The sequence below is a fragment of the Ranitomeya variabilis genome, chromosome 1 (genome assembly GCF_051348905.1).
Source record: "Ranitomeya variabilis isolate aRanVar5 chromosome 1, aRanVar5.hap1, whole genome shotgun sequence".
In the NCBI taxonomy this organism is placed as follows: Eukaryota; Metazoa; Chordata; class Amphibia; order Anura; family Dendrobatidae; genus Ranitomeya; species Ranitomeya variabilis.
In genome coordinates, this window is record NC_135232.1 from 17,170,997 (window position 1) to 17,198,283 (window position 27,287).

General features: G+C 46.2%; 3 protein-coding genes across 5 annotated transcripts in view; 2 read left to right on the plus strand and 1 right to left on the minus strand.

Moving 5' to 3' along the window:
• Positions 1-795, minus strand: part of LOC143793545 (uncharacterized) — a 40,494-nt gene extending 39,699 nt beyond the window's left edge. For 2 of the 3 annotated variants that reach the window (XM_077280610.1, XM_077280609.1), the window contains exon 1: positions 665-781. In XM_077280610.1, coding sequence (XP_077136725.1) covers positions 665-776 — 112 coding nt within the window. In that variant the 5' untranslated portion in view covers positions 777-781. Of the gene's footprint in view, positions 1-664 lie in introns of all 3 variants that reach the window. The other variant, XM_077280611.1, reaches the window with a different exon arrangement.
• Positions 1-27,287, plus strand: part of LOC143793567 (uncharacterized) — a 222,596-nt gene that overhangs the window by 74,008 nt on the left and 121,301 nt on the right. The gene's annotated exons all lie outside the window — the stretch shown is intronic.
• Positions 1,032-3,162, plus strand: LOC143793571 (UDP-GalNAc:beta-1,3-N-acetylgalactosaminyltransferase 2-like). The gene has a single exon (XM_077280644.1). It carries the CDS (start codon positions 1,297-1,299, stop codon positions 2,683-2,685), a length of 1,389 nt encoding a protein of 462 aa, XP_077136759.1. The 5' UTR covers positions 1,032-1,296; the 3' UTR covers positions 2,686-3,162.

Sequence of the window (27,287 nt, forward strand, 5' to 3'; positions counted from 1 at the left end):
CCAAAATGGTATCATTAAAAACGCCAGCTCGGCACGCAAAAAATAAGCCCTCACCCGACCCCAGATCACGAAAAATGGAGACGCTACGAGTATCGGAAAATCGCACATTTTTTTTTTTTTTCAGCAAACTTTGGAATTCTTTTTCACCACTTAGATAACAGAGAACCTAGACATGTTTGGTGTCTATGAACTCGTAGTGACCTGGAGAATCACAATGGCAGGTTAGTTTTAGCACTTAGTGAACCTAGCAAAAAAGCCACACAAAAAACAACTGTGGGATTGCATTTTTTTTGCAATTTCACCGCACTTGGAATTTTTTTCCCATTTTCTAGTACACGACATGGTAAAACCAATGATGTCGTTCAAAAGTACAACTTGTCCCGCAAAAAATAAGCCCTCACATGGCCAAATTGACGGAAACATAAAAAAGTTATGGCTCTGGGAAGGAGGGGAGCGAAAAACGAACACGGAAAAACGGAAAAGGGCCGCGGCGTGAAGGGGTTAAACACTGGTGACTTGTCCCTATCTGTGCCTTGAAAAACAAAATAATAAAAAACCTCCCAAAAAAAATCACTTCACCCTCAGCTCTGATCTCACCCCACACTCTCCTCTCACAGATTTACCACAAGCACCAAAACTCCACCAAACCCTCCTGTAATCTCACCGGAATGGCGGGAAATCTGCTGCTGGCTGACACCAGAGAACACGAGCTGCACACAACCAGGACGGAGCTGCTGCACTGAGAGCTGAAGGACCTGTGGTGACGTCACCGTCATGTGACCAGGGGGCGGGGCTGAAGGGAAAAATAGGATTAGTTGTAGTGAAGGACCTTCACAGATGGTCATGTGACACGGGGGCGGAGCTAAGCAGTGATTTAGGATTTTGGCGATGAAGGACCTGTGGTCATGTGATAGGAAGAGGCGGAGCTCCAGCAAAGCTATAGCAGGTTATTTATGGTCACGTGACGCGCAACCTGTTCGTTTTATCCAATGACAGCTTTATCTGCGAACAGCCAATAGTCACAAACAATAGAACAGTTTTAGCCAATCAGAGCACGACGCCGATCGCGCAGGTGCAGAACAAGTGGCCAATAGCAGCAGCTTATGCCCAAAATCCAATCAGATCACAGAATTTCATGCCGGTTGGGCTGCAGAGAGGGGAGCACGTGACTGAGGCATTCAGCCAATAGCTGCGCATAGCTAAGGCCGTTGCCCCGGCAATGGTGAAAGCCGCGCTGTGATTGGCCGGCGCGCCGCGCTGACTTCCTGTGACCGGAGCTGCCGCGGTCCAGAGCCGATGCGCCGCCCGCTGCTCCTGCTGCTGTGCCCCTGCCTGCTCGGGCTGCTCCTGCAGCTGTGGCTCCGCTCCCCGCACCACCCGCTGGTGATCGGCGTCCTGTCCGCCCGGCAGCACCGCGCCCTCCGGGACACCATCCGCGGCTCGTGGCTCCAGGCCCTGCCGCCCGCCCGGCGCCCGCTGCTGCGCTTCATCGTGGGCTCTGAGGCCTGCTCCGTGCCGCCCGAGGACCGGGAGGACCCGTACTCCTGCCGCCTGCTGAACATCACGTCCCCGGTGCTGCAGCGGGAGATCGAGGCCTTCACCGGGCCGGAGCCCGCCCGCTCCCGCCACCCGCAGCTCAGCGTCACCTTCCGGGTGCTGCACCCGATCGTCATCACCCGGCTGGGGGCGTGGTGCGGCATGGGGCGGAATGTGAGCGCCCGTCTGTTCCAGGCGGAGCAGGAGGATCCGCTGCTGGTGGCCCGCTTCGCCCCGGGCCTGGCCGTCCCCTCGGGCCTGTGCTACAAGCCGGTGGAGCGCTTCGTCCTCCCGGAGGGTTTCCTGGGCACGCTGCGCTGGGACAGCCATGACGGCGGCGGGCTGCCCATGTGGGGCGTGCAGCGGGTCGCCCTGAACGACGGCGGGGGCGTGCTGCGGGTGACGGCGGCCCCGGAGGGGCTCCTGCCCTACGACTTCTCCCAGGGCCCCGAGGGAATCGCCGGCGGCTTCACCTACACGGTCCACGATGGCGAGCTGCTCCTCCGGCGGCTGAGCTCCCGCCCCCAGCGCCAGGCCCGGCACCGCACCGCCCTGCGGGAGGAGGAGGCGGACCTGCAGGCGGAGAGCCGCGTACACCGCGACATGGTCTTCGTAGACGTGGTGGACACGTACCGCAGCGTCCCCCGCAAGCTGCTGCTCTTCTACCGCTGGCTGGAGGCCGCCGTCACCTTCACCTTTCTGCTGAAGACGGACGACGACTGCTTCATCCACCTGGACAACGTCCTGCGGGCCCTGGAGGACGGGAGCGTGCAGGGGCCCAACGCCTGGTGGGGGAACTTCCGCCTCAACTGGGCCGTGGAGCGGACGGGGAAGTGGCAGGAGCTGGAGTACATGAGCCCCGCGTACCCCGCCTTCGCCTGCGGCTCCGGCTACGTCCTCTCCCGCGACATCGTCCAGTGGCTCGCCGCCAACGCCGACCGGCTGCAGACCTACCAGGGCGAGGACGTCAGCATGGGCATCTGGATGGCGGCCATCGGCCCCCGCCGTTACCAGGACGACGCTTGGCTCTGTGAGAAGTCATGTGACCGCGCCATGCTCTCCGCCCCGCAGTTCTCGGAGGAGGAATTGGCCGAGCTCTGGCGGCAGAAGCAGCGCTGCGGGGACCCCTGCGGGTGCACCAACACGTGACTCAGGACCGAAGAATGGGGGACGGGGCGTGGTATTGGGGTGACCCCGGGTGAAATGCAACGGCTCCCCTCCCTCCTGTGCAGACGTGGCGGGGTCTGAATATGGAAACGGCTTCTCTAGGACTTTGCCTTTAAGTCGCCCCCAAAAGCCATAAAAGATGCAGAACAGGCAACATGGCCGCCACTCTAGCTCCTCCCTTTAGCCAAGTGGGAGGGTTCATGAGTTGTCTCCCGGCTGCCATACGAGCGCATACAGAAAACAAGACGCCATCAGTACTTACCTTTCCTTGGGAGCTGTCTTATTTATGTATCTTCCAGGAGACCGGAGAGGGCGGAGTCACTGCAGGCTCCTCCCCCTCAGAACGATCCGGACATTTATAACTGGACGTATATATAATATTAACAATTGCGTATAGATTTATTAAAATTATTTTATTTTTTGCACCCAAAAAAATTCTTAGCCCTTTCACTATATTATTTTTTTTGCCGACAAGGGGGTGTGGCCTAAATTGCACTGAAATGTGAGGAACAAAAAAAAGCCAGGATGCACAAAACATTTTTCCAATAAATCAGTCAGGAGGTAACAATAGAGCTGGGCGCTCACACAAAGCTCTAATATATACACATATATAGCAGTGAGAGTGAAGTCAGAGAAAGTGAGCTGTACGTACTGCAAGGAAAGCTAGAGAGACTCCCACCCCGACGCGTGTTCTGGTGTTGACCTTCGCCAGGGGTTGGCATCTTCAAAAGAGACGAGTTTAAAAAGTGGCATAGGCCAATCATAAGGTAAGGTGTGTGAAAGAACCACTAATGCCTTAAGGTAGGCGTGGAATATCCTATAATACGTCACCGAGCCCAATCGGATGGGATTAGGAAGTGGCCAATGTAGTTGAAGGCACTGTGGTATGATGCGGCCAGGAAGGTCCACGACAGCAGCGTTATGTCAAAACAATGCGACATCACAAAAGGGGGGAAGATAAGCGGTGAGGGCAGGAGGGGGAAGGGCAGGTATGTCGCCTCCAGTGTCCAGAATGTTAAGCCTCCATCACAGAGGCCACTAAGAATGGAGAATAAAATGTCTCTGTGCCCTCTGGTCACGTGCCCCCTACATGATTCTGGCCTTGCGGGTCACATGACGCTGCTGCCGCAGGTCTTCCTGGCCACATTGTACCACGTCCCCTCCCACCACTTCGCCTGGTTCCCCACCCCCTCTGACGTATTATACGCTTTACATACCATTCGCTGACTCATTGCGTTGACGATAATTGTCCTTGTTTTTATTATGTACACCCCTTTTCACAGGTTCAGCGCCATGGAACAAATGGCGCTATAATAATATCGCGCCTACCTTCAGGCACCGGTGTTTTTTTCACGCACCTTAACTTTTGATTGGCCGATGACACTTTGTAAACTCATGCCTCTTCTGATGACCCCACCTCCTGCCGAAGATCAGCACTGAGCGCGCGTCGGGGTGGGAGCCGTGCAGCTGCGGGTCTCGAGGTTTCCCTGCAGTAAGCTTCCATTATCTGACTTCACTCTCACCGCCCACAGACTGAGTGCGTCATATACGGCTGTTTATACACCGTGAATAGCCCCCCGCATCGCTGCTAGGTATGTGTATGGATTGGTGTTTGTGTGGCGCCCCCAGACAATTGTTTGCATTACCCAGGGGCCCCCTGACTTATTGGTGTTTCTTCTGGTTACTGACCTCTTAGGTCATCGTATGACGTGTACCGTATTGTTGGTTACACCACTAGTTACATAAAGGGAAGGTGCCGTGATTTTTAATTTTGTATTAATAATTATTATATAATCAATTATTTTTAATACAAAATTAATCGTACAGCTTTAATAGTTTTGTGTTTATTACTTTAACCACTGGGAGCTGTCATTTTCTTTTTGGTGTGTGTTGGTGTCTGAACAGGACATTTACACCCCCCACGTACGGCAGCCCCTGAGCCTGCGGACAGACGGTGGCCACATCCCTTGTATTGAGACCACTCTAGCTGTGCCCAGGGCTGGTCCCCTCGGCTGTCCAGGTGATAGCTGTGGGAGGACATTGGCCATCTCTGTGGAGCCCGCAGTGCTCCCCCTGCCGTCGGACACACTGCTCAGTAAGTGCGTGCGATGACAGTGAAGTGCTATATGGGGCCATTATACTGTGGAGCGCTATATGGGGCCATTATACTGTGGAGCGCTATATGGGGCCATTATACTGTGGAGCGCTATATGGGGCCATTATACTGTGGAGCGCTATATGGGGCCATTATAATGTGGAGCGCTATATGGGGCCATTATACTGTGGAGCGCTATATGGGGCCATTATACTGTGGAGCGCTATATGGGGCCATTATACTGTGGAGCGCTATATGGGGCCATTATACTGTGGAGCGCTATATGGGGCCATTATAATGTGGAGCGCTATATGGGGCCATTATACTGTGGAGCGCTATATGGGGCCATTATACTGTGGAGCGCTATATGGGGCCATTATACTGTGGAGCGCTATATGGGGCCATTATACTGTGGAGCGCTATATGGGGCCATTATACTGTGGAGCTCTATATGGGGCCATTATACTGTGGAGCTCTATATGGGGCCATTATACTGTGGAGCGCTATATGGGGCCATTATACTGTGGAGCGCTATATGGGGCCATTATACTGTGGAGCGCTATATGGGGCCATTATACTGTGGAGCGCTATATGGGGCCATTATACTGTGGAGCGCTATATGGGGCCATTATACTGTGGAGCTATATGGGGCCATTATACTGTGGAGCGCTATATGGGGCCATTATACTGTGGAGCTATATGGGGCCATTATACTGTGGAGCTCTATATGGGGCCATTATACTGTGGAGCACTATATGTGGCCATTATACTGTGGAACGCTATATCAGGCCATTATACTGTGTAGCTCTATATGGGGCCATTATACTGTGAAGCGCTATATGGGGCCATTATACTGTGGAGCGCTATATGGGGCCATTATACTGTGGAGTCCTATATGAGGCCATTATACTGTGGAGCGCTATATGGGGCCATTATACTGTGGAACCCTATATGGAGCCATTATACTATATGGAGCTCTATATGGGCCCATTATACTGTGGAGCACTATATGGGGCCATTATACTGTGGAGCACTATATGGGGCCATTATACTGTGGAGTCCTATATGAGGCCATTATACTGTGGAGCGCTATATGGGGCCATTATACTGTGGAGCGCTATATGGGGCCATTATACTGTGGAGCGCTATATGGGGCCATTATACTGTGGAGCGCTATATGGGGCCATTATAATGTGGAGCGCTATATGGGGCCATTATACTGTGGAGCGCTATATGGGGCCATTATACTGTGGAGCGCTATATGGGGCCATTATACTGTGGAGCGCTATATGGGGCCATTATACTGTGGAGCGCTATATGGGGCCATTATACTGTGGAGCTCTATATGGGGCCATTATACTGTGGAGCTCTATATGGGGCCATTATACTGTGGAGCGCTATATGGGGCCATTATACTGTGGAGCGCTATATGGGGCCATTATACTGTGGAGCGCTATATGGGGCCATTATACTGTGGAGCGCTATATGGGGCCATTATACTGTGGAGCGCTATATGGGGCCATTATACTGTGGAGCTATATGGGGCCATTATACTGTGGAGCGCTATATGGGGCCATTATACTGTGGAGCTATATGGGGCCATTATACTGTGGAGCTCTATATGGTGCCATTATACTGTGGAGCACTATATGTGGCCATTATACTGTGGAACGCTATATCAGGCCATTATACTGTGTAGCTCTATATGGGGCCATTATACTGTGAAGCGCTATATGGGGCCATTATACTGTGGAGCGCTATATGGGGCCATTATACTGTGGAGTCCTATATGAGGCCATTATACTGTGGAGCGCTATATGGGGCCATTATACTGTGGAACCCTATATGGAGCCATTATACTATATGGAGCTCTATATGGGCCCATTATACTGTGGAGCACTATATGGGGCCATTATACTGTGGAGCACTATATGGGGCCATTATACTGTGGAGTCCTATATGAGGCCATTATACTGTGGAGTGCTATATGGGGCCATTATACTATATGGAGCTCTATATGGGCCCATTATAATGTGGATCACTATATGGGGCCATTATACTGTGGAGCACTATATGGGGCCATTATACTGTGGGGCACTATATGGAGCCATTATACTGTGGAGCGCTATATGGGCCCATTATACCATGGAGCGCTATATGGGGACCATTTTACAGAGGAGCGCTATATGGGTCCATTATATTGTGGAGCCCTATATGGGGCCATTATACTATATGGAGCTCTATATGGGCCCTTCATACTGTGGAGAGCTATATGGGGCCATTATACTGTGGAGCACTGTATGTAGCCATTATACTGAGGAGCACTATATGGTTCCATTATACTGTGGAGCGCTGTATGGGGCCATTATACGGAGGAGCTCTATATGGGGCCATTATACGGAGGAGGACTGTATGGGGGCCATTATACTGTGGAGCACTATATGGTGCCATTATAGTGGAGCGCTATGTGGGGCCATTATACTGAGGAACGCTATATGTGGACCATTATACTGTTGAGCACTATATGGAGCCATTATACTGTGGAACACTGAATGGAGCCATTATACTGTTGAGCACTATATGGGGCCATTATACTGTGGAGCACTATATGGAGCCATTATACTGTGGAGCACTGTATGGAGCCATTATACTGTGGAGCGCTATATGGGGTTATTATACTGTGGAGCGCTGTATGGGGACCATTATACTGTAGAGCACTATATGGGGCCATTATACTGTGGAGCGCTGTATGGGGACCATTATACTGTGGAGCACTATATGTGGCCATTATACTGTAGAGCACTATATGGAGCCATTATACTGTGGAGCACTATATGGGGCCATTATACTGTGGAGCACTGTATGGAGCCATTATGCTGTGGAGCACTATATGGGGCCATTATACTGTGGAGCACTATATGGGGCCATTATATTGTGGAGCGCTGTATGGGGACCATTATAGTGCGGAGCCCAATATGGGGCCATTATACAGAGGGCTCGGCGAGTGATGTAGTTACTGACATGATAGCTGCCGGATCTCGTGGAGCACAGCAGGACCTCGAGTGGCTGCTGCTACAGACTATTCTCTGAAAGAGGCTCCATAGCCTTTGGACGTCAGATTTGTTGATCGTTGTGGGAATGACACGGACTACATCAGACCTGTGTGGGAACTTTCCAAGAACAGAATGTTTTGACAATGTTACATGAGTTAGAAGAAGATAGTAATTTGTAGATCTCATACACCTGATTTGTGTTTGGGAGTGACGGTCAGTCTTTTGATATTTGTATACATAGGCTCTCTGCCTGAGGCCGGCGTCCACCAGAGGGCGCATCACCGCAACTCAATGTAAGTACAGATCACTCAGCTTTCCTTCATTCCCCGGGGGTTACAGGCACGAGCGAGTGCTTTAGCGCAGCTCCTGCCTGTAAATTGAGTTAACCCCTTCAGATGGATTACCTCGTGGGACGTGACAGTTCATCTGAGGGTATGTATATTGTGGGTTTATTATTTTGCCAAGCGAGGGTGTTCAGCTGGATTGAGAGAGCAATAAAATATTAAAACAACCTGTGTTTATTTAATTAACTCCTTCACCCCCAAGGGTGGTTTGCATGTTAATGACCAGGCCAATTTTTACAATTCTGACCACTGTCCCTTTATGAGGTTATAACTCTAGAACGCTTCAATAGATCCTGGTAATTCTGACACTGTTTTCTCGTGACATATTGTACTTCAAGATAGTGGTACAATTTCTTTGATGTTACCTGCGCTTATTTGTGAAAAAAAACGGAAATGTGGCGAAAATTTTGAAAACTTCGCAATTTTCCAACTTTGAATTTTTATCCAATTAAATCACACAGATATGTCACACAAAATACTTAATAAGTAACATTTCCCACATGTCTACTTTACATCAGCACAATTTTGGAACCAAAATTTTTTTGGGGTAGGGAGTTATAAGGGTTAAAAGTTGACCAGCAATTTCTCATTTTTACAACACCATTTTTTATTAGGGACCACATCTCATTTGAAGTCATTTTGAGGGGTCTATATGATAGAAAATACCCAAGTGTGACACCATTCTAAAATCTGCACCCCTCAAGGTGCTCAAAACCACATTCAAGAAGTTTATTAACCCTTCAGGTGTTTCACAGGAATTTTTGGAATGTTTATATAAAAATGAACATTTAACTTTTTTTCACACAAAATTTACTTCAGCTCCAATTTGTTTTATTTTACCAAGGGTAACGGGAGAAAATGGACCCCAAACGATGTTGTACAGTTTGTTCTGAGAGCGCAGATACCCCATATGTGGGGGTAAACCACTGTTTGGGCGCATGACAGAGCTCGGAAGCGAAGGAGCGCCATTTGACTTTTCAATGCAAAATTGACTGGAATTAAGATGGGATGCCATATTGCGTTTGGAGAGCCCCTGATGTGCCTAAACATTGAAACCCCCCACAAGTGACACCATTTTGGAAAGTAAACCCCCTAAGGAACTTATCTAGAGGTGTGGTGAGCACTTTGACCCACCAAGTGCTTCACAGAATTTTTTAATACAGAACCGTAAAAATAAAAAATCATATTTTTTCACAAAAAATATCTTTTTGCCCCCAATTTTTTATTTTCCCAAGGGTAAGAGAAGAAATTGGACCCCAAAAGTTGATGTACAATTTGTTCTGAGTACGCTGATACCCCATATGTGGGGGTAAACCACTGTTTGGGCACTTGGGAGAGCTCGGAAGGGAAGGAACGCCTTGTGACTTTTCACTGCAAAATTGACAGGAATTGAGATGGGACGCCATGTTGCGTTTGGAGAGCCACTGATGTGCCTAAACATTGAAACCCCCCCACAAGTGACACCATTTTGGAAAGTAGACCCCCTAAGGAACTTATCTAGAGGTGTGGGGAGCACTTTGACCCACCAAGTGCTTCACAGAAGTTTATAATGCAGAGCCGTAAAAATAAAACAAAACTTTTTTCCCACAAAAATTATTTTTAGCCCCCAGTTTTGTATTTTCCCGAGGGTAACAGGAGAAATTGGACCCCAAAAGTTGTTGTCCAATTTGTCCTGAGTACGCTGATACCCCATATGTGGGGGGGAACCACCGTTTGGGCGCATGGGAGGGCTCGGAAGGGATGGAGCGCCACTTGGAATGCAGACTTAGATGGAATGGTCTGCAGGCGTCACATTGCGTTTGCAGAGCCCCTAATGTACCTAAACAGTAAAAAAAAACACAAGTGACACCATTTTGGAAAGTAGACCCCCTAAGGAACTCATCTAGATGTGTTGTGAGAGCTTTGAACCCCCAAGTGTTTCACTACAGTTTATAACGCAGAGACGTGCAAATAAAAAATATTTTTTTCCACAAAAATTATTTTTTAGCCCCCAGTTTTGTATTTTTCCAAGGGTAACAGGAGAAATTGGACCCTAAATATTGTTGTCCAATTTGTCCTGAGTGCGCTGATACCTGATATGTGGGGGGGAACCACCGTTTGAGCGCATGGCAGAGCTCGGAAGGGAAGGAGCATCATTTGGAATGCAGACGTAGATGGATTGGTCTGCAGGCGTCGCATTGTGTTTGCAGAACCCCTAATGTACCTAAACAATAGAAACCCCCACAAGTGACCTAATATTGGTAATTAGACCCCCCAAGGAACTTATCTAGTTGTGTTGTGAGAACTTTGAACCCCCAAGTGTTTCACTACAGTTTATAACGCAGAGCCGTGAAAATAATAAAAAAAACTTTCCCCAAAAAATTATTTTTTAGCCCCCAGTTTTGTATTTTCCCAAGGGTAACAGGTGAAATTGGACCTCAAAAGTTGTTGTCCAATTTGTCTCGAGTACGCTGATACCCTATATGTGGGGGGGAACCACCGTTTGGGCGCATGGGAGGGCTCAGAAGGGAAGGAGCGCCATTTGGAATGCAGACTTAGATGGAATGGTCTGCAGGCGTCACATTGCGTTTGCAGAGCCCCTAATGTACCTAAACAGTAGAAACCCCCCCACAAAGGACACCATTTTGGAAAGTAGACCCCCTAAGGAACTCATCTAGATGTGTTGTGAGAGCTTTGAACCCCCAAGTGTTTCACTACAGTTTATAACGCAGAGCCATGCAAATAAATATTTTTTTTTCCACAAAAATTATTTTTTAGCCCCCAGGTTTGTATTTTCCCAAGGGTAACAGGAGAAATTGGACCCCAAAAGTTGTTCTCCAATGTGTTCTGTGTACGCTGATACCCCAAATGTTGGGGTAAACCCCTGTTTGGGCGCACGGGAGAGCTCGGAAGGGAAGGATCACTGTTTTACTTTTTCAACTCCGTATTGGCTGGAATTGAGATCGGAAGCCATGTCGCGTTTGGAGAGCCCCTGATGTGCCTAAACAGTGGAAACCCCCCAATTATAACTGAAACCCTAATCCAAACACACCCCTAACCCTAATCCCAACGGTAACCCTAACCACACCTCTAACCCAGAAACACCCCTAATCCCAACCGTAAATGTAATCCAAACCCTAACTTTAGCCTCAACCCTAACTTTAGCCCCAACCCTAACTGTAGCCTTAACCCTAGCCCTAACCCTCGCCCTAACCCTAGCTCTAACCCTAGCCCTAACCCTAATGGGAAAATGGAAATAAATACATTTTTTAAATTTTTTTTATTTTTCGCTAACTAAGGGGGTGATGAAGGGGGGTTTGATTTACTTTTATAGTGGGTTTTTTAGCGGATTTTTATGATTGGCAGCCGTCACACACTGAAAGACGCTTTTTATTGCTAAAAGTATTTTTTGCGTTACCACATTTTGAGAGCTATAATTTTTCCATATTTGAGTCCACAGAGTCATGTGAGGTCTTGTTTTTTGCGGGACAAGTTGACGTTTTTATTGGTAACATGTTCGGGCACAGGAGATTTTTTTGATCGCTTTTTATTCCAATTTTTGTGAGGCAGAATGACCAAAAACCAGCTATTCATGAATTTCTTTTGGGGGAGGCGTTTATACCGTTCCGCGTTAGGTAAAATTGATAAAGCAGTTTTATTCTTCGGGTCAGTACGATTACAGCGATACCTCATTTATATCAATTTTTTTATGTTTTGGCGCTTTTATACGATATAAACTATTTTATAGAAAAAATAATTATTTTGGCATCGCTTTATTCTCAGGACTATAACTTTTTTATTTTTTCGCTGATTATGCTGTATGGCGGCTTGTTATTTGCGGGACAAGATGACGTTTTCAGTGGTACCATGATTATTTATATCCGTCTTTTTGATCGCGTGTTATTCCACTTTTTGGTTGGCGGTATGAGAATAAAGCGTTGTTTTTTGCCTCTTTTTTTTTTTTACGGTGTTCACTGAAGGGGTTAACTAGTGATATAGTTTTATAGGTGGGGTCGTTACGGACGCGGCGATACTAAATATGTGTACTTTTATTGTTTGGTTTTTTTTAATTTAGATAAAGAAATGTACTTATGGGAATATTTTTTTTTTTTTCTTTATTTAGGATTTTTTTTTCTTTTTTTTTTTACACATATGGAAATTTTTTTTTTTACTTTTTTACTTTGTCCCCGGAGGGGGACATCACAGATCGCCGATTTGACAGCTTGCACAGCACTCTGTCAAATCGGCGATCTTACTTCCAGCAGTGCAGACTGCAGCTTTCATCTGCAGCCTGCTCTGCACCCGGAAGTAATCCCTGCAGGACCCGGATGCAGCCCCGCGGCCATTTTGGATCCGGGGCCTGGAGGGATACGAGGTAAGAGACCCTCGCAGCAACGCGATCACATCGCGTTGCTCCGGGGGTCTCAGGGAAGCCCACAGGGAGCCCCCTCCCTGCGCGATGCTTTCCTGTACCGCCGGCACACCGCGATCATGTTTGATCGCGGTGTGCCGGGGGTTAATGTGCCGGGGGCGGTCCGTGACCGCTCCTGGCACATAGTGCCGGATGTCAGCTGCGATAGCTGACACCCGGCCGCGCTCCCCCCGTGAGCGCGGCCGATCGGCTATGACGTACTATCCCGTCAAGGGTCAGATAGGCCCAGGTCACCTCGACGGGATAGTACGTCTAAGGTCACAGAGGGGTTAAAATACTTTTTAATAATGTGTGTGTTTTATTAACCATTTCGTACTATTGGATTAATAATGGATAGGTGCCATAATTGACGCCTCTCCATTATTAATCTGGCTTAATGTCACCTTACAATAGCAAGGTGACATTAACCCTTCATTACCCCATATCCCACCGCTACACGGGAGTGGGAAGAGAGAGAGGAAAAGTGCCAGAATAGGCGCATCTTCCAGATGTGCCTTTTCTGGGGTGGCTGGGGGCAGATGTTTGTAGCCGGGGGGGGCAATAACCATGGACCCTCTCCTGGCTATTAATATCTGCCCTCAGTCACTGGCTTTACCACTCTGGCGGAGAAAATTGAGCGGGAGCCCACGCCAATTTTTTTCTGCGATTTAACCCTTTATTTTAGCAGCTACAGCGCCCAAATTTTGCACATACACACTACTAACATTAGTAGTGTGGAATGTGCAAAAAAAAGGGGATATGAGATGGTTTACTGTATGTAATCATGTCTCATATCCTGTCAGGTTTGTGAAGGAGAAATGAAAAGCCGGCAATTGAATTACCGGCTTTTCACATATATCGCGCTGAATTAAATATAAATACAGAATATATATATATATATATATGTGTCTCAATGACATATATATATATATATATATATATATATACTGTATATATGTTTTACCGAACATTTGAGCACATAAATCCATTAGATGTCGGTTTTGCAAGCCTGCGAGAAAATATCGCAGTACGGATGTCATATGGATTACATACGGAGGATGCCATGTGCAAAATACGCTGACACACCCTGCCTACGGATCACTATTTTGGGAACATTTCTCCGTATTACGGACATATAATACGTTCTTTATTGTCTTACGCTGAGTGTGACGCCGGCCTGAGCACTGCACACATCAGCCTCAGGTGTATTTAATTACCACAGGATCCTATCCACACACATAAATGTAGACTTCAGTCTAAGAGAGGATTCACATTAGGCAGGTTCCCAGCAATGAGAATTGCCTTATCGTAGCTGCTGGGCACACATGAATTATCCAATTCATGTGTACCCGACAGCCACAATAAGGTGATTCTCCTTGCTGGAAACCTATGAATTGACCAATTTATGGGCTAAATTTTCTCATTACTTCAGGTGTGCACAGGTGCTTACTAATAGTAGCCATCTCCATGTATAACCACCAAATAAAGCTGCACTCTGTAGCGCTATAGCATGCAAACATGAAATGTATGAAAATGGAATTGCATTACTGCACTAGAAATTCTAAAAGCTTTTGATCACTTTTAGACCTCACAGAAATGATCACGTAACATTGTATGTCTGGGGAATTGAAGCCTACAAATTTTTAAAAAGCTTTTTAGCAGTTTTAGAGATCATAGAAATTCACTCCGCACTATGGAATAGTGTATGGCTGAGAAATGTAGCCAAGGAAAATGTTTCAACTGTTTTTGGATGTGTTATATTACACAAAAAAGGACCTCAAAAGTAGGTAATACTTGATGGATCAAAATATAGTAACTATCTTGGAATCTACGGGTGGTGTATAACAGTGGCTAATATATATATATATATTTATATATATATATATATATACTGTATATATATATATATATATACAAATGTAAAAATTAAAAACACTAACAACAAGACATCAGAAAGACAAAAAACGTGCAGAATAGGTTGTCCTACAGATATAATGCCTAAGCTCTTGCCTGCCTACCAGCGGACGTTGGCACCCTATATATAGGCAAATGGTGCCCCTGCTCCTCGGTGGCTGTCCCTAACTGTCCTATAAGCAGTGTATATTAAGGCACAGGGTATGACAACAAAATCAAGATCTCATCTGGATATTCGCAGGTAATGGCATCTTGTGACCTCAGTCCTCCTGCAATAAACATCATGTGTGCAACCTTAACACTGTGTAGAGAAAATTTAGGAAGCATGAAGGGGACTCATCCATGTAGATTCATCATAACCTCAATGCGTTTTGCCACAAGGGATCATCAGGAGGTGCGATAGATTGATTCCGCACGGTGTAAATTGCTGCCCTCTCTTATACATAGGATATCAAAGGTTACCACTCCCCCAACATTTGGACATGAGGTTTGTAGATGAAAAGGGTTAATTCCTATAAAAGAATTATGTCTGCAGAAAATTTCACCTACACATAGACCAGTACCTGTTAACGATGATTCTGTGTACCGATATGTGCTGGTCGCTGGAGCGCAAATGCACTTCCGGGTGTCTGAGTCCGGAGATGTGTCCGCAAACTGGCGCTCCTTTGCACATGTCTGGAGTCTGTGCCCTCCAGCCTGGAATGCCATCCCGATTATGGAAGATAGTGCGCTCCAGCCCATAACACGAGCCAGATAATGCTCTCCAGTCTGGTGTGCAGATAGTAGACGAAAACACGTCACCGTGAGCCGGTGCTGTTGTGCGCATGTCCAAAGTTCGTGCGTTCCAGCCCAATAATGGGAGACCATGTGTTTCAGCCCGGTGTGCAGATAGTAGACAGAAGTGCGTCACCGTGAACCAGCGCTGTTGTGTGCATGTCCGAAGTACGTGCGTTCCAGCCCAATAATGGGAGACCATGTGTTACAAGCCAGATAAAGCTTTCCAGCCCGGTGTGCAGATAGTAGACAGAAGTGCGTCAACGTGAACCAGCACTGTTGTATGCATGACCGAAGTTCGTGCGTTCCAGCCCAATAATGGGAGACCATGTGTTTCAGCCCGGAACACAAGCCAGATAAAGCTCTCCAGCCTGGTGCGCTGATAGTAGACAGAAGTGCGTCACTGTGAACCGACACTGTTGTGCGCATGTCCAAAGTGCGTGCATTCCAGCCCAATAATGGGAGACCATGTGTTCCAGCCCTGAACACAAAATAAATAATCCTTCCTGCAGACGAATTCTATCATAGGGATTTCTCCAACTGCAAGACCACAGGCCTCGTATGCATGGCCACCTGCACATGCCCTATGGATTACAAAGGTAAAACTGAAGAAAGCTCAGGAGGGTTGGTGAACACAGGATGTAAGGCACAAGCGGGACACTCCGCTGGGGAGACGTTAACGAATTCCATCATGGTGATTTGAAGGATATCACGTTCTGTGCCGTAGAGGTGGATAGACCTAACCCTAGAGGAGGGACTTTGACTAAAATCTTCTCTAAAAAGAATATGAGTGGATTTTTCGCATGGACTCATTGGCCCGTAAGGGGCTGAATGAGCAACAATCGTATTTTCTTTAACACCAACCTATCGGAGGGACCTGTTAATATATAGGGATTCATTATGAAACTGCCATTACGTTGGCTCCCCAGACTTACCTGCGCCCCATTCTGGAGTGCTCTATCCAGTTTGCGTTCCGGTCTACAACGCACGGTCTCCCGTTATTGGGCTTGTGTTCCAGGCTGGAATGTACGTGCTTTGGACATGCGCACAATAGACTGACCAATCACAGCATGATTACACAGGAGATGCTAAAATATCAGCAACTCCAGCATGATCTCAGCAGCAACTCAGTGCGGCTAATGGCCGAGCTAATGGTGTCGCAGTCAGGGACTGTGCTAGCACCACTCCTGGATGTTTAACCCACTAATTGCTGCGATCAAGAGCGATCGCAAAATTTAGGAGGCAGGTAGCTCCCTTCAGTCATGACGACCCATGGGTCACCAAGCCACATTTATCCTGCGCTCTACGCTGAGCGCTTACACCAGGGTTTCTGTGTAAATCTTTGAAATACGTTATTCAGACAGAATCCCCAGCAGAAGATTCCCTATAATGAGGCAGATGGAGGCACTGTGGATGCCATAGGACCTGTGTTCCAGCGGTGTCCATCTTTTTAGGTGTGCATAAAAGTGCCTTCAGCCACAGTTTTGTGCACTATAGAAAGGAACAACGCTGAACATAGTCCAGTCCAAGTCCAGAGTAACTCTGCTGCCTCATTATTGTTAATGGATCTCACAAGGTTTCATATGAATCACGTCACCGAGAGATTTAGATGGAAACCCCGATGTAACTGCTCAGTGTACAGTAGAGCACAGGATAAATGTGATCCAAAATGTTATCTAAAATCTTCACAATAAAAGCTTAAACTCAAACCACAAAAAAGCAAGTCCCCACTCAGGTCCATCATCTGTTATCAGAAATATAGGGGGCTTCTATGTTACTAGTAGCACAAAGGCTCTGGAAAAGCTAAATGGCCCCTCACCCGTCAAAAGAAATTCTGCAAATTCTCCGCTCTCAAATCCAAATGCCCCCTCCGATCATGTTTAGGATTTCTGTATTGATGAGAGCCCACCTAATTTACAGGTGTGTGTCTCCAAAAGCACGGGCTAGACATAATGTACTGGTGACTACAACGTGCTGGACACTACAACGCACTGGGCACCACAAAAGCAAATTTTCAGATTTCAATCGGCAACATCCACAACTGTTCATTTCTGGAAAATACCCATGAAGTCAAATCATCACTACATCTGCAGATAAAATGCCAAAGGGGTATAATTTCCAAAATGGGGTCACTTGAGGGGGATTCTGCTCTTCTTGCACTTGGTTGCTCTCTATATGGAGTTCGCAAGCTATTCTAGAAAAATCTGAGCACCAGGAGGCAAATACGCTTTGTCCTTCCCGCATCTCTCCTGAAGGGCTAAGCAGTACTGTACAGCCACATATAAGGTATTGCCATGTTCAGTAGAAATTGTGGGACATTTTTTTACACATTTCCCCATGAAGATGTAAAATCTGAGGCTAAATCAACATTTTTGTTGTAAAAATTCAATTTTTTTCTTCACTGCCCAATGGTATAAAATTCTGTGACACACCCGTGTAGTCAATATGATCACTGCACCCCTACATGAATCCATTGAGAGGTGTAGTTCATAAAATAGGGTAACTTATGGGGGGGGGTTTCTGCTGTTCTGGCACCTCAGGAGTTCTCCCAGTGGGTCATGGGACCTGCAAACCATAACAGCAAAATCTGCACTATAGTATGGCGCCTCTTCCCTTCTGAGCTTTGCACTGTGCCTCAAAAGTAGTATTCTCTGACATATGGAGTATCAGCGTACTCAGGAGCAATTGCATAACAAATTGTATGGTGCAATTTCTCCTGTTACCCTTATGAAAATGCAAAACATGGGGCCAAAATAAAATTTTTGTGGGGAAAATGTGATTTTTTTTTCACGGTTCAGCGTTATAACCTAAAGCACCTGGGAGTTTCAAAGTGCTCACCAAACATCTATATACATTCCTTGAAGGATCTAGTTTCCAAAATGGGGTAACTTGTGGGGGGTTTCCACAGTTTAGGCACATCGGAGCTCTCCAAACACGACATGACGTCCAATCTCAATTGTAGCCAATTTAGTGTTGAAAAAGTCAAATGGCGCTCTTTCCCTTCCGAGCCCTGCCGTGCACCCAAGCAGTAGTTTTCTAACACATATGAGATATCGGCGTACTCCTGAGAAATTGCACAACAAATATGGTTCTATTTCTCCTGTTATCCTTATGAAAATGCAAAATTTGGGGTTAAAACAACATGAAGAATATGATTTTTAATTTTCTCGGCTCAACATTTTAAACCTCTGTGAAGCACCTGGGGGTTCAAGATGCTCACCATGGATCTAGATAAGTACCATGAGGGGCCTAGTTCCAAAAATGGGGTCACTTGTGGGAGGTTTCCACTGTTTAGCCACATCAGGTGCTCTGGAAAAGTACATGGCATCCACTATCGATTCCAGACGTTTTTGCGTTCAAAAAGTCAAATGGCGCTCCTTCCATTCCGAGTCATGCCAGGCTCACAAACCGTAGTTTCCCCCCACATATGGGTTATCATCATACTCAGAAGAAATTGCGTAACAAATTTTGGCGTCCATTTTCTCCTGCTACCCTTGTGAAAATAAAAAATTGGGGACTAAAGTAAAGTTTTTGTGAAAAAAGTGAATTGTTCATTTTTACTTCCACATTGCTTTAATTCATGTGAACCACCTGAAGGGTTAATAAACTTCTTGAATGTGATTTTGAGGGGTGCGATTTTTACAATGGGTATTTTCTGTCATACAGTCCCCCTAAAATCACTACTAATGTGAAGACCCTAAAAAAATGTTTTTTGTATTTTTTTCTTCATTTCCTGCTTTTTCTATTTTATTTTCATTTATTACACATATTGTCCCATCCCCTCCCCAACATTAGACTTTTGTGGGGCATTTAAACATCTAAATACTTAGGGGCTGGCAGTATAACCTCAGTTATAGCCTCCAGGCTGCATAGCAGAGCGGACTGGGTCTCCTAGGACCGGCAGCTCCTGCTCACTCCCTACACTCAGCAATCACAGGACCATTTGTTACAGATGAGGAAGAGCCGTTAGCCATTGTTTTAGAACTGTATATACAGCAATTGGGAAGGCAGAGATGCAGGGCCATATTTGCCACTAGGCACTTGAGGGCACGTGCCTAGGGCGGGGACAATGCAGGGGGCGGCACCTGAGCAAGTTTAAAAAAAAATTTTTTTTTTTTTTTTTTTTTTAAAGTTCGGGGTCGCCCCGCCCACCCACCTCAGTCCCGGTAGCTGCGGGGGGAGGGAGTCTTGGGCGCAGGGCCGCCATCAGGGAATTGCTGCCCTGACTACTGTATGGGGCAGAAATGGGTGCTGTATCTTTAAGCAGCAGCAGCAGCAGGCCCAAGTGCATCATGGTCCTGACGCCGGTCATGTGACACGCTGCGCGCTCTTCTTAATGTAGGAGCACTGGAGCAGACTGCAGAGAAGCAGGTCATGTTTGTGGGAGAAGATACTGAAGTCGGCGGTGAGCAGGGAGAGGAGGCGGGCAGTGTGTGAGGACTCAGAGGAAGCTGCAGAGAGGAGTGAGGTGAGAGAGGAGACGGGAGTCTGCTGATGTGAGAGAGGAGACGGGAGTCTGCTGATGTGAGAGAGGAGAGGGGAGGCTGCTAAGGGGAGGAGATGGATGACTGGAAAGGAGATGAGAGGCTGGAAAGGAGATCTGGAGAGGAGAGGAGATGAGAGGCCAGAAAGGAGATCAGGAGAGGAGATGAGAGGCTGGAAAGGAGATCTGGAGAGGAGAGGAGAGGCTGGAAAGGAGATCTGGAGAGGAGATGAGAGGCTGGAAGGGAGATCTGGAGAGGAGAGGCTGGAAAGGATCTGGAGAGGAGATGAGAGGCTGGAAAGGAGATCTGGAGAGGAGAGGCTGGAAAGGATCTGGAGAGGAGAGGAGATGAGAGGCTGGAAAGGAGATCTGGAGAGGAGAGGCTGGAAAGGAGATCTGGAGAGGAGAGGCTGGAAAGGAGATCTGGAGAGGAGAGGCTGGAAAGGAGATCTGGAGAGGAGAGGCTGGAAAGGAGATCTGGAGAGGAGAGGCTGGAAAGGAGATCTGGAGAGGAGATGAGAGGCTGGAGAGGAGATCTGGAGAGGAGAGGAGATGAGAGGCTGGAGAGGAGATCTGGAGAGGAGAGGCTGGAGAGGAGATCTGGAGAGGAGAGGCTGGAGAGGAGATCTGGAGAGGAGATGAGAGGCTGGAGAGATGAGAGGCTGGAGAGGAGATCTGGAAAGGAGAGGAGATGAGAGGCTGGAGAGGGGATCTGGAAAGGAGAGGAGATGAGAGGCTGGAAAGGAGATCTGGAGAGGAGATGAGAGGCTGGAAAGGAGATCTGGAAAGGAGAGGAGATGAGAGGCTGGAAAGGAGATCTGGAAAGAAGAGGAGAGGCTGGAAAGGAGATCTGGAAAGGAGAGGCTGGAAAGGAGATCTGGAAAGGAGAGGCTGGAAAGGAGATCTGGAAAGGAGAGGCTGGAAAGGAGATGAGAGGCTGGAGAGGAGATGAGAGGCTGATGAGGAGAGGAGAGGCTGGTGAGGGGAGGCTGCTGAGGAGAGGAGATGAGAGGCTGGTGAGGAGATGAGAGGCTGCTGATGTGAGTGAGGAGAGGGGAGGCTGCTAAGGGGAGGATATGAGAGGCTGGTGATGAGAGGGGAGGCTGCTGAGGAGAGGAGATGAGAGGCTGGTCTCATGCTGTATATGGGGAGGCTGTGTGGGGCTCATGCAGTGTATATGGGGAGGCTGTGTGGGGCTCATGCTGTATATAAGGGGCTGTGGGGGGTTTAAAGATATATATGGGGGTATCGGCATGCTTAATTCTGCTCAGTATTAAGTGATACAATTAATATTGAGTAGAATTATTTTCATGCTATTGGTTCGGCCTCCACAACAGTCATGGTCTTTCATCTGGCCCCTCTGGAAAATAAATTGCCCACCCATGATCTAGAGACATGGAGTGAGAAGCCCACAGACGATAGCACCAGACTAGTCCGTTCTCTCACTAAATTACCCATCCAGCTCTTCACACTATTCTCTGTGAAACGCCCGAGCATTGCACAGATAAACGTCCCTGTTTGCAGTCTGAGTGATGCTGCCCGTGGTGTTGGTAGTATGAATTGACTGACAGGTTCCCCTTAAAAATCTGTCAGCCAAACCTTGCAACCGTGGCAGAATCAACTGACCATGTACGGTGTATGAGATCCACCAGATTCTCACATGACAACTAATGGAAAGGTTTGCTACGGCTACTTTCACATCAGCGATTTTCTCCGTTCGCGGCAGATACTGCAGTATTTCCGCAACTGCCGCGTAACATATCACTTACGGGCCGGCAACTCTGCGTTCGGCCTCATTCATTCCCTATGGGACTTGCGGACATGTGCGGCACTTGAGGTGAGACAAAAAAAACACTGCTAGCAGCATTTTTTTTTCCTGTTGCTGCAAGTACCGCATTTGCCGGATCGCAGGAAAACCGCAAGTGCCGCAAGTCCCATAGGGAATGAATGAGGCCGAACACAGTGTTGTCATAAGTGATCCGTTAAGGATGCGGAAAAACTGCCGGATCTGCCGCAAATGTCAAAAATTGCTGATATGAAAGTAGCCTAAGTCACTGCCGATAGTGTCTGCATTAGTCATACTCGCCAATGGGGGAGGCAGCACGAAAAGTGCCTAGGGCGGCATAAACTCTAAATACGGCCATGCAGAGACGGTAATAAAAAAGCATCTGTACCTTTCCTGTTTGGAGTCTGAATGTGTCTGTAGTTATAGAGCAACTAAACTTTTGTAACTTTTATGTTTGAGTGTCCTTTTAACTGCAAGCTGATCAGTTGGGTTCAGGACACTTCCACCAACTGCTCAAAAACACGTTAATGAGGCGCACAATTAATTAGACTAGAGCGCACGTGTCTAAGTGCACACACAAAGTGGGATATTGACTCGAGAAAGCATAGGCTCCGTGTGCGGGCAGGAACTATGCCCTCCTGTCACCTCTCAAGGGATAGTTACCCATCAGTGATGGTCTAAGGACCCGGACGCCCACTGATATGCAAATGATTGAAAGGGAACGCAAATACATATATATAAATATATATTTATGTCTATATATAAATGTCATGTTTAATTACTCTTTAGCAATATCTGATTTCACTGTCAAAAACACTTCCCATAGATTACAGGAGTACGGCTTCTCCGCTCTGTGAATTCTCTCCTGTGAAACAAATTCTGCTTTCTGTATAAATCTGGCAGTTCTCTTTTTGAGTTCTTTTATGTCTAAAGCTACTGTATGTTCCAAGGATGAGCTTTTGGCGGTGCAGATTTTTTAAAAAAATGCAAGAATCCTATCTTAATTAATGGGTGCAGAATCTGCAACATCAAAAAGCTGATGATGAGAACCTGGCCTAAGAAGATTTGGGTTATTTCCCACATTTGGCACATGATTAAGGCTTCTCTCCATTGTGCATTCTCTGGTGTTTAATAAGACTTAGGGTATGTGCACACATCAGGATTTCTTCAGGAATTTTAGCTTTATTTGCAGATTTCCCCAATAAAAACGCTATAATTCTGCACAAAAAAACACATACATTAAGCATCCTATCATTTAAAATGCATTCCGCATTTTTTGTGCAAATGTTGCGTTTTTTTCCGCAAAAAAACCCACGCAATCCGGAAAAAGAAGCAACATGTTCATTATTTTTGCGGTTTTCGCATGATTTTGGAGTGTCAGGAGAAAAACGCAAGAAATCCGCAAAAAAAAAAAACCAGCATGCGGATTTCTGGCAAAAATTTCCAGATTTTGTCAGGAAAATTTGTGCAAGAAATCCTGACGTGTGCACATACCCTTAAAGTGCCGCTGTCAGCAGGATTGTGCTCAGTGACTACAGTGTCAGGTCGGCGTCGTTATACTGATTACACTGATACCTGGCGATGAAATCCGTATTGTGGTTGTTCTTTAGTCTTTATTTGTAGTTTTGAGTTAATGATATGCTCGCATTATGAATAGCTAATCAGAGCATCACATGAAGACCCACACAGGCTGCCAGCAGCCCCGTCCACAGGCCGCCCCAGACCACGAGCATATCATTAACTGAAAATAAAGATTAAAAAAGAACCACAAGACGGATTTCATCACCAGGTATCATTGTAATCAGTATTCTCTGTCCTCCGTAGTACATGCCTGCACAAGGTATTTGTCTGGTGTCTGGTTTTTGTTTCTTTGGCACACATGCTGTGTGCTTAATAATTCAGTGCTATTGTTTGTTTGTCCAGCTTAGATTGTGTCAGTATCTTCTCAGTCTTGTTCGATTCTCTGGTGTTGCAGACATACATTCCATGTCTTTAGTTAGATTGTGGAACTTTTTGTATTATCTGCTGTGGATATTTTTGGAAGGATTTTAATACTGACCTATTTAGCTAGAGTGGCCTCTTTTGCTGAATTGTTTTCTGCCTGCGTGTCTTTCCTCTCCTACTCAGTCAATATTTGTGGGGGGCTGCCTATCCTTTGGGGGTCTGCTCTGAGGCAAGATAGTATTCCTATTTCTATCTATAGGGGTATTTAGTCCTCCGGCTGTGTCGAGGTGTCTAGGGTTTGTTAGGCACACCCCACGGCTACTTCTAATTGCGGTGTTAGTTCAGGGTTTGCGGTCAGTACAGGTTCCACCTACTCCAGAGAAAGTTTCATGCGGCTCCAGTCACCGGATCCTAACAGGTAACACCCTTAACCTGATATTTGTCCAGCTCTGTTCAATCTCCTACCTAAACTCACCGCTTCCTCTCTGACCACAACATTCTCTCCTTCACACTCACAATTCCTCGCACACCCCAGCACACTCCTACCTACCACACATTCAGAAATCTACAAGCCATTAACCATTGTCCCCAATCTTTTTCCGGTCCTGATCTGGCTGTACACCACTACAATGACACCCTCAGAAGCCCTCTTGAGCAAATAGTGCCCCTCAGATCCTCCAAACACAGAGTGAAACAGCCCTGACTCACATCGCAAACGTGATTTCTCCAGTGATGCTCTGGCAGTCCTGAACGCTTATGGAGGAAAACCCGCACACCGGAAGAGTTCATCCACTTCAAATATACGTTAAGAACCTTTAGAATTGAGAGTCCTCAGTGGTTGATACCTTTTAATGGCTATCTGAAAAGATGGTAACAAATTGCAAGCTTTCGAGACTACACAGGTCTCTTCATCAGGCACAGACTAAAGCAAATTCTGAAGAATCACATTTATACACAACACAGCACAGAACTGTCATTATGGGAGAGATATACAGTTGTGTTCATAAATATTGTAAGGTTCCTAGATTAGGAGTGAATGTTTTGTTGTCCTCTTTTTGTTGTCTGGTTCTGTTAGCCATTAAAAGGTATCAACAACTGAGGACTCATAACAGAACCAGACCCCAGAGGACAACAAAACATTCACTCCTAATTTAGGAACTTTCTGATCCACTCCCGCCTGGACTACTGCGATGCCCTATTAATTTGCCTTCTCGTTACTCGACTTTTCCCTCTCCAATCCATAGTTAATGCAGCAGCCAGGGTCATCTACCTGACTAATCAGTACTGAGACGTGTCCCCTCTTCGCCAGTTGTTACACTGGCTGCACATTCATTATAGGATCCAATTCAAAGTCATTGTTCTCACCCACAAAGCTCTCCACAGTGTGGCACCCCTTTACATCTCCTCCCTCATTTCTGTCTATTGGCCTAACCGAACACTGCGCTCTGCAAACGACCTTCAACTAACCACTGCACTAATCCGTACCTCCCACTCCCATCTCCAAGATTTCTCCCGTGCTGCGCCAATGCTCTGGAGTGCTCTACCCCAAGAAATTAGAACTATCCACAATCTGTATAGTTTTAGGCACTCCCTCAAAACGCATTTGTTCAGAGAGGCCTATCACACTCACTAATAATGTAATACCATAATTTCCCTTGGGATCAATAAATTTTATTGTATCGTATTCAAAGTCATTTTATGTGGAAATGTGCATGTGTAGCCCATTCACTATCCCCCGCTCCCTCAAGATGGCTGGACCATCATTGTAAATACACACCTGTACTTTGTATCTCCCCCACCGCATTGTAGACTGTAAGCTCTCACGAGCAGGGTTGTCTAAATTTTGCTTTAATTGTTGTATTGTTAACGTTGTTACTTATGACTTGTGTTTTGAAACTGTTAAACTTTTGTAGAGCGCTGTGGAATATGATGGCACTATATAAAGATGATTTATTTTTATAGAATGGGAATGAAACGTCTGAAATCTCAACTGTAGAATTTACCAAGATGCCATTATCTGAATATAGACTAGAACTAAGAGGAATCCCTTCCTAAAAAAGGTCTCTTTTTGAAAGACCCTTTTTTGTTCTGTCTATTTTTGTAAAAGAGTTTGGTTAACAAGTGTTTGGGCGTCTTTCCACCAGTTTTGAGTGGGTGAAGGACTTTCTACCAAATGGATTTCAGCATTTCTGAGTTCCTGGAAGACCGCTTGATCTTCTTTTATGCTTTTCATTTCACTCCCAGCTATCTCTATGAATAGACCCTTCAAACAAGCTTTTCATGGTCTCCAACACCACCGAAGCAGACCCTGCCCAATCATTACATTGGAAAAACTCTTTCAAATTGGAAGATATCTTATCTACATTTATAATTGGCAGCCAGAAAGCATTTATAGCCTTCACTGACCAGTGAAAGTGATACACGAAGTGGACCTTGGTCTGAGATGAACCTCGGTAAGTATTGAACGTCCCAAAGCAGCCCATCCATCAAGGAGTTACCCAAAGGTAGGTCAGTGTGTGAAAGGGAGGTAGGAGTTGTAGAATAGCAGGAATAATGCTAGACCTTAGGAAACCTGCTTCTCCACAGATCTGTCAGCAGCAGCTCTTTAATAATGACCCAAAGGGGGTAATATTGCCCCCTGATCTCATTCCTTCCCTTGTCCCAGTGACCACCAATAATATTATTGACATTGCCTATAAATCGGCAGAGGTGTACCCTGATGCTGTGCTAATAACCTTACCGCTGCATGGAGGTGGGACGTACACTGAAGCAATAGAAATCACCGAATCAAATAACCTACATGTCAGATATGCAAACTGTTCGTCTATATCTGCATTATCATATATTAGCTAAAATGGGACCGCCGAGTGAATCAATGTAGACTCCTCTAGAATATGATGACAATATAGAGTGATGGCTTGCCGGCATCCATCTCTTATTAACCACGGATGTTCTCTCTTTTTTAAGGCATGTTTCCTGAAGACATTATGGAAGCGCTATAGGACTGAATATACTGAAAAACTGCATCTCTTTTTACCCCGGTCTAGGAGACCTTTGACTTTCCAACTTAGCATTTCAATTGTTCCTGACATCTTACGATTTAACCAGGATCCTACTGTCTATTAAGGTGTTTGGTGCATTTTCTGAATTTTAACTATTCAATATTTTGAACTGAAATAAGACAACAAAGAATGGAATAAATCAAAGTTCCCAAACCTCAACCCCTCCCGTCACCCACATAAAAGTGCAAGAAGTACGATCTCCCTCTCCCGCTAAGAGAGTGGGCGAGTCTACTCCCAACGCGGATGAAAAAACTCCCATCATATATCAAAAGGCTCCCATTCTTACATCCCCCCCTCTGCTACCATCTTACCAAAGAGTTTTAACATTGAATTTAGAACAAATGAACGTTAAGTTTCAATAAGATGATAAATCATCCCATATTACTAAATGTAACCATAGACTGAACAATCCCTTGAAAAAATTTCCCCCACTAAAAGGGAAAAAATTTAAGAAACCCTCGTAGGGCCATCATATATTCTCCTGGCAGTCCTCATTTCCGGATCTGCTGGATTTCCGTGGCTGTCATTTGTAGCTGTCCTTAGTGCTGGTCTAGCCATGTCATGACCTCCTCTGCTTCCGTAAAGAAATTAGATTCATCTAAAGCATCAACCCTTGGTCGTGTCGGTTATAAAATAGAAGACAGGTTTATATTCCTCCGCCGCTTTTTCACTTCCATTTTTGAACTTCCGCGGAGAAAACCAGAAAAATTGATACTTTGCTCCCGTTTATATACAGGTC